This window comes from Phyllobates terribilis, unplaced genomic scaffold, assembly GCF_046119375.1.
Source record: "Phyllobates terribilis strain yellow unplaced genomic scaffold, ASM4611937v1 Scaffold_1__5_contigs__length_1240528914, whole genome shotgun sequence".
In the NCBI taxonomy this organism is placed as follows: domain Eukaryota; kingdom Metazoa; phylum Chordata; class Amphibia; order Anura; family Dendrobatidae; genus Phyllobates; species Phyllobates terribilis.
In genome coordinates, this window is record NW_027362761.1 from 204,863,145 (window position 1) to 204,876,252 (window position 13,108).

The window sequence follows — 13,108 nt, forward strand, 5'->3', positions numbered from 1 at the left end:
TGACAGCTGGGGGATGCAGAAGGCCCCCATCACTGGCATGTTGGTACATGCTGAGCTTCAAAGGAGACCACAACTTACTTGATATACTGCAATACTAGTGGAACAGATCGGATAATCGCAGGTTCGAGTCCTCTATGGGGACTAAAGAAAAGGTGACAAGTAAAAACAAAATCTATAAATTTCAATCACCCTACTTTATTAATTTTTTTTATGTATAAAATTGTGCAAACCACTGTGGCACAAAAATGCAACGAGCTCACTCACAACATGAAAATACCCACAGACATCAGGAAAAAACACTGTCAAGTTACTGTGTGTAGTGAATCATGTGCCATATAATGCTGCTACCATGATAACCTGCGAGCAGTGCAGGAGCCACTACCAATCAGATTCCTTCTTTTACTAGCAAACCAGCATTGGAAAAATGAAAGCTCGCATCTGATTGGTTACCACTGCAAACCCTTTCTGCACGAGGCCTAATCTGACATATGCGCAAGAAGCAACTGCCGGTACACGAGGACATCGCGAGAGCCTGAACTCTCGCGGTACGTTCCCCGATACGTGGAAAGTATTACATTTTGGGAGTCGTTAGCTAGAATATACCGCGGATACACTATATCGCTTGTTGCCAATAGATTTCCATGTGATTTTCGGCCGTCACGAAAGCATGGCCTAGGAGGCGTGTCCCGTCTATCGTGACGTCATCACATCGTGCCTTCTGAGGTGCGTAACGTGGAGACAGCGGCTTCGTGCAGCAGAGGAAGAGCACAGGTACAGTACGGGGTGTCGGTGACGGTGACCGGACGGAACTGACAGGGGGAGAGCAGCTGTTGTGGTCCATGCTGTGCAGCCAGGGAGACCCTGTACTGAGGCTTGTGCTGCACTCCAGTGTCACCCTGTGTGTGCAGATACAGAACTGCTCACTCTTCATATCCCATATGACTATGCTGGTACCTATAGGGTATAAGGTGCAGCCCCATCCCACCAACGGATGGTCCGCAGCTGCTGTCAGGTCTGTAGGACTGAAGGCATGTGCTGTCTTAGCCAATCAGCTGACAGTGGTGGCCTTGACCTCTCCGCTGGTGTAGTATGTGTCCCCTAAGATATAATGCGGAATAACTCATTACATTGTTGGAATCTGCCAATTTCTATAGGATCCAGGTGTGTGAGGGCCTTCTGATTAACCCCCCCGATGCATTGTGTGCACTGCGTACGGCGACAGCGCCCGCACATGTATGTACTGCGTACGGCGACAGCGCCCGCACATGTATGTACTGCGTACGGCGACAGCGCCCGCACATGTATGTACTGCGTACGGCGACAGCGCCCGCACATGTATGTACTGCGTACGGCGACAGCGCCCGCACATGTATGTACTGCGTACGGCGACAGCGCCCGCACATGTATGTACTGCGTACGGCGACAGCGCCCGCACATGTATGTACTGCGTACGGCGACAGCGCCCGCACATGTATGTACTGCGTACGGCGACAGCGCCCGCACATGTATGTACTGCGTACGGCGACAGCGCCCGCACATGTATGTACTGCGTACGGCGACAGCGCCCGCACATGTATGTACTGCGTACGGCGACAGCGCCCGCACATGTATGTACTGCAGACGGCGACAGCGCCCGCACATGTATGTACTGCGTACGGCGACAGCGCCCGCACATGTATGTACTGCGTACGGCGCCCGCACATGTATGTACTGCGTACGGCGCCCGCACATGTATGTACTGCGTACAGCGCCCGCACATGTATGTACTGCGTACGGCGACAGCGCCCGCACATGTATGTACTGCGTACGGCGACTGCCCACGGACGCGTGCGTACGGCGACAGCCCCCGAACGTGTAGCCCCCGAGCGTGTGTGCGCTGCGCACGGCGACACCCCCCGAGCGTGTGTGTGCTGCCCATGATGACAGCCCAAGAGTTGTGGGAAACAAGGGGCTGGCAGAGCATTCTACCCTGTCGGATCTGATGTAGTACAGGTTTTGAAGCAGCAATGTAGGTTTTATGTACGGATCCCAATATGTAGCCTGGCACCTGTGCCCAGTGCTCCCTGAGTGTTGGGAGTTGCTTTGACAATAGTACTGGCCAGCATGTCAGATTGGGCAGAGTAATGTGGACTACCCCTATAGCACACTTGTGTACAGCCGCTATATTTGTAGAGCCTCAGCATCCTATGGCACTAAAGGGGTTGTCTACTGTCCAGTTGCCACTGTTTTTCCGATCGCAGCACCACTTTCCCCACAAATCTACTGACAGTGTCACGGCAATGCCACTCATCAGCTGCAGCCTTCACAGTATTGTCCGGGCAGACGGTGTTTCTTCCACTGTGACAAAATTATGAATGTGGCAGTATATTGGCCTCTGCTGATTGGCTGCAGCTGTCATGTCACATTGTTTATGTCAGGTGACAAGCAGGAGCCACAGTACTGAGATCTAAGGAACAGCGCTGACCCAGGAGGGAAGTATAGAGGGTTTTTTAATATCGTGACCTGGCGCTATTAAGGTTTAGTCCAGTAGTGAGAAACCTCCTTACATACCATTGACACCGCACTCAGGTGTGTAGACAGAGAGGGGCTCCCTTTGTCACACCATCAGTGTCTGGCATCACTATCGTGGGTCACAATGGCAGCCTGGGGCATAACATGGCTGTATGCTTATTAGGTCGTGCCCAAGACTAGGACTTATAGCCAGGGCTGTGGAGTCGATAAGCCAAACCTCCGACTCCTCAATTTCCATGACTCCTGACTCCGACTCCCTCATACATGGCTCATGTTTAAGTTATAAATTTACTGTAGCACAGATTCATCTCAGCTAAAAGTCTAGACCCTTAGATTAGGAATAGGACAGACATTTCATAACGTTCCCAAATTCTTATGAAAAAATATTCCCCACAAACTGCATTAAACTACTGTACCCAATTTATTATATATTGTCGGAGTCGGTCCATTTTATACTGACTCCGACTCCACCACTTCGACTCCCTCATACACGGCTCATGTTTAAGTGATAAATTTACTGTAGCACAGATTAATCTCAGCTAAAAGTCTAGACCCTTAGATTAGGAATAGGACAGACATCTATAGGACATTTCATAACTTTCCCAAATTCTTATGAAAAAATATTCCCCTCAAACTGCATTAAACTACTGTACCTAATTTATTATATATTTTAGGAGTCGGAGTCGGTCCATTTTATACTGACTCTGACTCCACAGCCTTGCTATTATAGGTATGGAGTAATGCTGAGGAACACTGAGTAAGAAAAAGGAATTATATAAGCAAGCAGCAAATCGCCTTGTAAAGTCCAGTAGTGGGACAATAGTACAAATACAGTTTAATAAAGTTTATTTTGCAAACGTGTTAAAAAGCCCCAAACAATACACACACGGTATCTCAGCAGTCATAGAATTGCTCTTGGATATCACCCCCTAAAAATAATGAGTAACTTTTCCAGTAAGTGGTTTTAATTCAACACTGCTGGGCATCCAGCTCCGTCCCACTCTGTATACATTGGTACGTCACTGTGGGTGGACAGACCCTACCTGTAGCTGTCATTCAGGGCCAAGCAGGAGGCAGATGCACTACACATCCCATGCAGACCTGCATTCTGGCCATGTGACGCCCCAGGTCAGGACATCATTGCTTTGACTTGAGAGGAGCCTACCCCATTCTTGTCCTTTTATATAGTGATGTGACATGAAACCCGAGCGTGACTTCATTTTGAGTTGTGCGCATCTTTATTCTCTTAGTGTGCACTGTCATGGTGATGAAAGCATCTATGGAAGATGATGACTCCGGATGGGAAATTTCCATGCAGGACAAGATGGGGAAAACCAATGCCAACTGGATAGACATCACACAGGAATTCAAAGATGCATGTAGCGGTAATCATACATATTTGGTCTACAACGCTGTATGAGCTTTTACTAATACCTGAGCAACTATGTTCACATTCACAACTTATTCTTTATTGGTCCAATGCATCGAAAGTGGCAAATGATGCAACTTTTCAAAAATGTTGTGTCTCTCAATGGTAACAGACTGCGAACAAAACCCAGCGTGGTCTCATCCTGCAGTCATCTTCTAATTCACGTCTTTCTGTAAATTCACACCTGTGTTCTGCAATTCCATTGTCCTGCTCCGTCATGGGAGCTGAACAATGAAATCAGCAGCGTTACCAGATCCGTCACACTACAGAACCTGCAGCACCCGATTAAATGAAGAACAGAAAATGACCTAATATTTAAATCAGGTTGTGTATTTTTTTTCTATAAAAAAATGTTTTTCATATCACTATCTTTTATTAACAAAAAAAATCATAATTCTTGTAATTTTCACACTCAGCCTAGTACTAGACTCATAACTCCTGAGAATACTTTTCAGCAGTCTCATTATCATTACATGCAGGAATACAATGAAAGGTTACCCCGCTATATACAGTAAATAACACATGATCCTCCATTCACAATAGGTGACGTCACAGCTCACCTCCTCCCCCTACCTTCACAGTGGGCCTTTTGCCCAGAGCTTGAGGAATAAATATTTGTATATAAGTCAGTAGGGTCAGTCAGTCTATTGCTGCTGTAAAGAACAATAAGTATGAGTCTAATTCTAGGCATAACGTCCAGTGTGAATATTGGAAGTTTTCTGTGTTTTTTTAATATTATATAGTCATATAGGATAAAAAAAATGCTTTTTTTTAAAAATACATTTAGCAACACAAGCCTAATTTTAGCAATAGGTCATTTTCTGATATTTCCTTCAGATGAAACTACACCAATATACCCTAGAATAAGGGCACTGATGAACAGATTGTATTGTCTGCTGCTCCCGTAATGATTCTGGACCTTGTCTTAGTAACATGTAATGTCTCCATTGCAGAGTTGAAGCTGGGTGAGCTGCTACATGACAAGCTGTGAGTATTCGAGAGAATGCGTAAACTAATATTTAATTTTATATTTCGATACGGAGATAATGTAGTAATGTTTTCCTTTTGGATAGCTTTGGCCTTTTTGAAGCCATGTCAGCCATTGAAATGATGGATCCTAAGATGGATGCAGGAATGATTGGGAATCAAGTTAATCGTAAGGTTCTGAATTTTGACCAGGCAATAAAGGTGAGTTTGCTGACTTCTTTTACCTGAATACAAACTAGATAAGGCATAGGGAATTTAAATAGTCAGCCTCATTGGGGATTGATTATGGAAATGATGACCATCTCTGTACAGCACTGCTACGTGTGCAACCAACAAAATATATACATTTACAGAGTGCAAACACATTATCCACAGGCAGCATGTATCGGGCGCTGGCTCTATGATGTCAGCCAGGTATGTTTGACTCTGAAATTCTGCAGTGTTTTTAGAGGAAAACATACTTTATAAGCCATACAGGAGACTAGTCAGACTGACGAGTACCGGCGGCGTCTCTCTGCCTGCTGCCAGTGACTCACAGGTCTTTCCATATGCACATATGCACGGAGGGACCTGTCGCTTCAGGGGAGTGGGCAGGGAGAAGCCACTGGGCTTATGCCTGTCCGACTAGTCTCCCTTGTGGCTTGGTCCACGGCGGGTAATAAAATTTCTCTGAAACGCCGTAACATTTCAGAATCAAACATACAGTTAGGTCTAGAAATATTTGGACAGTGACCGACTCTCCATGATTTGGGCTCTGCATGTCACTATATTTCATTTAAAATGAAGCAAATGCGATGCAATTAAACTTTCATGTTTAGTTCAAGGGTTCAATAAATATATTTATGTAAACGTTTAGAAGTTGCAATCATTTTTCTACAACATTTCAGGAGCTCAAAAGTAATTGGACAAATTAACTTTACCAGAAATACAATTTTTAATACTTTTGTAGAGAATACTTTGCAGGTAATGACTGGCCAAAGTCTGGAAGTCATGGACGTCACCAAACTCTGTTTTCCTCCTTTGTGATGCTTTTCAGGCCTTTACTGCTACTGACTTCATTTGTGGCTTGTCTGTGGGTCTTTCTGCCGTACATTTTGTCCTAAGCATGTGAAATGCTGCTTGATGGGGTTGAGATCTGGTGATTGACTCGGCCTTTGCAGAATATTCCTCTTCTTTGCCTTAAACACCTGGGTTGCTTTTACATTATGTTTTGTGCCATTGTTCATCTGTACTGTGAAGCGCTGTCCAATCTTGCTGCATGTGGTTGAATCTGAGCAGAAGGTATAGCCCCGTACATTTCAGAATTCATCCGACTGCTTCTGTCTTCAGTTATATAATCAATAAACTCTAGTGACCCAGTGCCATTATTAGCCATGCATGCCCATGCCATCATACTGCCTCCACTAGGTGTTACAGAGGATGTGGTGTGGTTTGAATCTTGAGCCGTCCCAAGACTTCTCCATACTTTCTCCTTCCCATCCGTCTGGTACAGGTTGATCTTAGTTTCATCTGTCTAAAAATGCTTTTCTAGAACTGGGCTGACTTCTTTGGATGTTTTTATTTTTGAAAAGTCTAATCTGGCCTTTCTATTTTTAAGGCTGATTAATGGTTTGCACCTTGTGGACCGCATGTTGTGGGTTCACAGCAACAGTTTCCAAATGCACATGTCACATCTAGAATCAGCTTCAGACCTTTTACCTGCTTAATTGATGATGGATTTATGAGGGAATAGTCTGTGCAGCCCATTAAAGAGCTTTTGAGATTATTATCCAATTACTTTTGGTCCCTTTAAAAAAGGCAGCTTCATATTAAAGAGCTGTAATTCCTAAACCTTTACTCCAATTAGGATGTGAATACCCTCAAATTAAAGTTGAGAGTCTGCACTTTAAGCCAATATGAAATATACAGTTATATAATCAGTATGTTTTAGTAAACGGCTAAAATGCCAAAACTTGTCATTGTCCAAATATTTCTGGGCCTAACTGTACATGGCTGAAATCATGCAGCCAGTGTATGATACATACTGCCCGTGGATCAGGCAGCATTTATTTGCTGTCAGGTTTCCCTTAAGTATCATTTAGTCTGGGGCTTTACTGTGGTCAGCTAGCTCTATTAAAATTGTGTTTATGGCTCACTCTTCAGACACAAGATATACAAATATTTACTTGGAAAGTTACAACCTACATCATCACACGTATTTACATAATTTGCAAGTTGCATTTTTTGGTCAAATGTGGCCAACTAAGTTCCTTTTTTTTTTTTTTTTTTTTTTTAAAGGATGGAGGCATTAAAATTAAGGATTTAACGTGGCCAGATTTAATCGGAATTATGGACACATGTTTTTGTTGTTTGGTAAGTATGTAAACTACTTGGTTATGATAGAGAAGTGGTCTCCAACCTTTCTTACCTTGAGAGCCACACTCAGCTCTGTGAGATGATCACAAAGACCTTGTATGCCCTCCTTTATGGGCAGTATTCTCACACCTCTCTGGTAGACGGCCGTGAGCTACACATCTTATGCCCCAATGCCACAGGTTGGCGGCTCCAGTGATAGGGAATAGTCATTTCAGTAGACTAAGTGCTGGTTTCTTGTAAACCTTGGACTAATACTAATCCCTTTATGTATTTTGTTACTTTTTTAGTATCTGGAACTTTTTTTTTCGTTTTCTTACAGATAACATGGCTGGAGGGTCACTCTTTAGCACAGACTGTATTCACTTGCCTCTATGTACATAATCCTGACTTCATAGAAGACCCAGCTATGAAAGCATTTGCACTAGGAATCCTAAAGATATGCGATATTGCTAGAGAAAAAGTCAACAAAGCTGCTGTATTTGAAGAGGTTAGTCATCTGGTAGTTAAAGGGATTTTCCAGGGAATTAAGAATATAACCTACTTTTATTGGCCCAGATGCCCCATCCTCCCTCAGTCGCTCTCACATGTCCCAGCAGTTTGGATTTAGATTCAATGAACCCAATAGCTAAGCCAGCCCCCTTCTCTTTTTATACATTGGAGAATGGTGGTGGCTTAGCTGCCCTCCTTCAGATACTGCCCAGTCCTGTGATCACACAGGAAACAGCAAATTGTACAATTTAGTCATACCAGCTTTTTTTTCCTGTAGGAGGACTTCCAGTCCATGACATACGGGTTTAAAATGGCTAATAATGTAACAGATCTCCGAGTTACAGGTAATTTATATGATTTCTTGTGAAATATTTCTTGAGTGTTCTTCATTTATAATGACGTTTATTTTTTACTCCAGGAATGTTGAAGGATGTTGAAGATGACTTGCAGAGGAGAGTAAAGGTATCTTCCATTTGACAGAATCTAAAATATGATTTAGCTCTTCTCCATGGCTTCATAAAAGGTTTACTTAGCAGTAGATTTCTGATTGTATTCTGTTTTGATTCCAAGAGCTCAATGGGATATTTGTTTGTTGGTGCTGAAACAAATGTCACTCCTGGAAGGCTGAAGAATAAAGGGGTTAAATTTACACCTCCTTGTATCTTGCAGAAGTAAGATAGGGGCTGCTATAGCATGCATTTAAAGCCCTTTAAAGGGACTCTGTCAGCACAGAATGACTGTTCAAACCAAGTACAGGCGCTCAGTGCTTCATGGTGGGGCCACATATTTAATTACACCTTCCCACCTACTTGGGTTCCATCTATCCCCACCCTTCTCTGGCTTTAAGAAGCCAGAGCTGTCAATCAAAGAAGAGATGGGTGGAGATTGCGGGAAAACAAGCAGGTGGGAAGGAGTATATAAATGATTGGCCCCGCCATGAAGCACTGAGCGCCTGTACTTGGTTGAACAGTCATTCTGTGCTGACAGTCCCTTTAAACGCCTGATCCTGATGGGCTATGAGAAAGTTTATGCATGTAAAACAACACAGGATCATATATTCAGTTTTACAGCTCTCTTATGGCTTTCTCATTGGTTGTTTTTACAAGGGATTCATTGCTTTGCGATTACCCATATTCACATGGCCTTTAATAAAGTGTTCCTTGGTTGGTACCCCACTATTAGCCTACATTTACACATCCATGTGTCAACAGCCTTATAGACATATACAGGTGCATCTCACAAAATTAGAATATCCTCAAAACGTTAATTTGTTTCAGTTCTTCAATACAAAAAGTGAAACTCATATATTATATAGAGTCATTACAAACAGAGTGATCTATTTGAAGTGATTATTTCTGTTAATGTTGATGATTATGGCTTACAGCCAATGAAAACACAAAAGTCATTATCTCAGTAAATTAGAATACTTTATAACAACAGCTTGAAATATGTTTTTAAAATCCAAAATGTTGTTCTACTGAAATTTATGTTCAGTAAATGCACTCAATACTTGGTCGGGGCTCCTTTTGCATCAATTACTGCATCAATGCGGCGTGGCATGGAGGCGATCAGCCTGTGGCACTGCTGAGGTGTTATGGAACCCCAGGTTGCTTTGATAGCAGCCTTCAGCTCGTCTGGTGTTTCATCTTCCTCTTGACAATACCCCATAGATTCTCTATGGGGTTAAGGTCAGGTGAGTTTGCTGGCCAATCAAGCACAGTGATACTGTTGTTTTTAAACCAGGTATTGGTACTTTTGGCAGTGTGGACAGGTGCCAAGTCCTGCTGGAGAATGAAATTTCCATCTCCAAAAAAGCTTGTCGGCAGAGGGAAGTATGAAGTGCTCTAAAATTTCCTGGTAGACGGCTGCGATGACTTTGGTCTTGATAAAACACAGTGGACCTACACCAGCAGATGACATGGCTCCCCAAACCATCACTGATTGTGGAAACTTCACACTAGACCTCAAGCAGCTTGGATTGTGTGCCTCTCCACTCTTCCTCCAGACTCTGGGACCTGGATTTCCAAATGAAAATTGGAACTCTGGGACCTTGTGGAGTGTGTCAATGACTGCCTTCTGAACATCTGTCAAGTCAGCAGTCTTCGCCATGATTGTGGAGCCTACTGAAACAGACTAAGGGACCTTTTTAAACGCTTAGGAAGCCTTTGCAGATGTTTTTTGTTAATTATTTTGATTTACTGAAATAATGACTTTTGTGTTTTCATTGGCTGTAAGCCATAATCATTAACAGAAATAAACACTTGAAATAGATCACTCTGTTTGCAATGACTCTATATACTATGAGTTTCACTTTTTGAATTGAAGAACTGAAATAAAGTAACGTTTTGATGATATTCTAATTTTTTGAGATGCACCTGTATGTGGCTGTCTAGTTCAGGTTAGGATACCCGCAGTCGGTCCGTGTTTGGACCGGGACCTATGGATGTGTGAAAAGAGAAGGGTGTTAAAGATGATGAAGCAACCATATGATGTCCAGGGGGATTAAAGGGATATTCCAAAAATAGTAAGTTATCCCTTATATGTGTGGAATATGTTCAGTTGATTCTACCCTATTCCCATATGATTGGGTATAACTAACTGATTGCTAGGGGGGGTGATCACTAGAAAGTTCAGGTATCCCAAGTGCAGGGCTCTTGAAGAAGCCCAAAACTGTTCTTGGCTGTTTCTGGCAGTGTCACAGACAGTGAGTGGAGTGGTGGTCAAGCATTCGCTCCTCAATTCAAGACTGGTCTCTGTAGAGCTCCGTTCACAAATCATTGAGGGTCCCAGTGGACAGACCCCCTAGTGACCATAAAGTTATCCACTATTCCTTAGATAGGGGATAACCTACAATTTAGTAGAAGTCACATACAGTACTCTCCAAATGTCTTAGATTTGCCTTGGCAACTGGACCACCCAATATGCAGTTGCAATAAATTGGACAGTGTGCTATAAGTGAAGACACACTTTATCCCCTTCCTACAAGGGATCATTCACACTTTATTTTATCCTGTACCAATGCTATCCATGTTTTTAACAATTATCACTTGTACCTATCAGTCTATGGGGCTGTTCACATGTCACTGATTTTTTTTTTTTTTGCGGACCGAGCGGTCTGTATAAAATCATGAGGACATGTCTTATTTTGATTCGATTGTCAGCTTAAACTGTGCAATGAAAGTGTGTGAGTCCATGAAAAAAAAATCACACAGCACTCGGATGCCGTCCGAGTGCTGTTTTCCTGGACTGATGATAGAAGGTGGAAAAACCTGTTATACATAGGTTGTACAGTTATTATGCAATCAGTTGATTGTATGCCCTAGTCCCCTTGTCGGACTAGTAAGCATTGTTTTGAAAAAAAAAAAAAAAAAAAAAATTAAATGTTAAAATAAAATAAAAGAACCCAAAATCACAGTTACAATAATAAAAAAATAAATGTTTTTGTGGGGAGGTGTGAAGCAAACCCCTTCTCCCCCCTCTAAAACCACACATTTACTGCGTTCTTAATGACATACTATAAAACTATATTATTTTTCATCCTGAATGGTGAATGACGTTAAAATAAAATCTAAAAAGCAATGCCCTAATTGGTTCTGTTAATTTTTTATTCATTTTTTTGTAATTGAGATTATCAAAAAGTTGTGTTGCAAAATTGCACCAATAAAAACTACAGCTCGTTAAGCAAAAAAACACCCTCGCTATAAAGTGAATGATGAAAGTCATGCCTCTTACAATATGATGACCAAAGACTAGCATGTTTTTTTAATGATTTATTTTATTGTGGAAATTAGTAAAGCATTAAAAAAAAAAAAAAAGCACTATTTGGGTATCATTGTAATCGCATCTACCTGCAGAATAAATCTAATATATCAATTATACTGCATGGTGAATTCCATAAAAAAAATTCAGATTTATTTATTTTTTATTTATGCAGCCTACCAAAAATGAATTAAAAATTTATCAAAAAGACAAATTCACCCAAAAATGGTACCAGTAAAAACTACAGCTTGTTTTAACCCCTCAATGACCAGAGCATTTTCCATCTTTGCGTTTTCGTTTTTTGCTCCCCTTCTTTCCAGAGCCAGAACTTTTTTTATTTTTTTGTTCAATATGGCCATGTGAGGGCTTATTTTTTGCAGGACGAGTTGTACTTTTAAACGCAATCACTGGTTTTACCATATTGTGTACTGGAAAACGGGAAAAAAATCCAAGTGCGCTGAAATTGCAAAAAAAAAATGCAATTCCACAGTTGGTTTTTTTTTTTTTTTTTTTTTTACAACGTTCACAGAAAGCTTAAATTGACCTGCCATTATTATTCTCATCATCGGCATTATGAGTTCGTAGACACCAAACATGTATAGGCTCTTTTTTTTTTAAATTTAAGTAGTGAAAAAAAATTCCTAAGTTTGCTTTAAAAAAAAAAAAAAAAAAAAAAAGCGCCATTTTCCGGGCTCTGGGGCCAGGTGAGGGCTTATTTTTTGAGCGCCGGGCTGACGTTTTTATTGATACCATTTTGAGTAGATCCAATGTTTTGATCTCTCGTTATTGCATTTTATTGCAATGTTGCGGCGACCAAAAAAACTTAATTCTGGCGTTTGGAATTTTTTTCTCGTTATGCCGTTTACTGATCGGATAAAAAAAAATAAATTATATTGATAGATCGGGCGATTCTGAACGCGGCAATACCAAATATGTGTATGTGGGGTTTATTTTTTATTTTATTTTGAATGGAGCAAAAGGGGGGTGATTTAAACTTTTATATTTTTAAAAACATGTTTTTACACTTTTTGCATGCTTCAATAGTCTCCATAGGAGACTAGAAGCAGCAGCTGTCCAAACGCTTCTTCTACATAGAGGCAATAAGCAGATCGCCTCTATGTAGTAGAAATTCTCACTTGCTATGAGCGCCGACCACTAGGTGGCGCTCATAGCAAGCGAGACATGACAACCACAGGAGTCTGCTGCAGACCTCGGGTTGTCATGCCCACGTATCCTTGATCCGCGATCTCTTGACGGGGTCACCGATGGGTGGGGCTAATGCCGTGCTTGCGGCGCTGCTAATTGCCGCTGTCAGAGAGTGACAGCGGCATTTAACTAGTTAACAGCCGCGGGTGGATCGCGATTCCACCCGTGGCTGTTACGGGCACATGTCAGTTGTAAGAATCAGCTGACATGTGCCCGGTTCAGTGCTAGCTCACCGCCAGATCCCCCGCTGAACCGGCCTTTCCGACATGGTGCGTACTATTACTGACCACGTTGGAAAAGGGTTAAAGGGAATCGGTCATCAGGTTTTTGCTATTTCATATGAGAGCAGCCTGATGTAGGTAAAGAGAAGCT

At 42.1% G+C, this 13,108-nt stretch overlaps 1 protein-coding gene across 1 annotated transcript in view; it reads left to right on the forward strand.

The window, feature by feature from the left end:
• The first annotated feature begins 514 nt into the window (after positions 1-514).
• Positions 515-13,108, forward strand: part of NAA35 (N-alpha-acetyltransferase 35, NatC auxiliary subunit) — a 35,994-nt gene continuing 23,400 nt past the window's right edge. The window contains exons 1-8 of the mRNA XM_073670944.1: positions 515-771; positions 3,762-3,896; positions 4,894-4,927; positions 5,014-5,128; positions 7,205-7,279; positions 7,602-7,769; positions 8,049-8,115; positions 8,190-8,233. Coding sequence (XP_073527045.1) covers positions 3,773-3,896; positions 4,894-4,927; positions 5,014-5,128; positions 7,205-7,279; positions 7,602-7,769; positions 8,049-8,115; positions 8,190-8,233 — 627 coding nt within the window. The 5' untranslated portion in view covers positions 515-771; positions 3,762-3,772. The remainder of the gene's footprint in view (positions 772-3,761; positions 3,897-4,893; positions 4,928-5,013; positions 5,129-7,204; positions 7,280-7,601; positions 7,770-8,048; positions 8,116-8,189; positions 8,234-13,108) is intronic.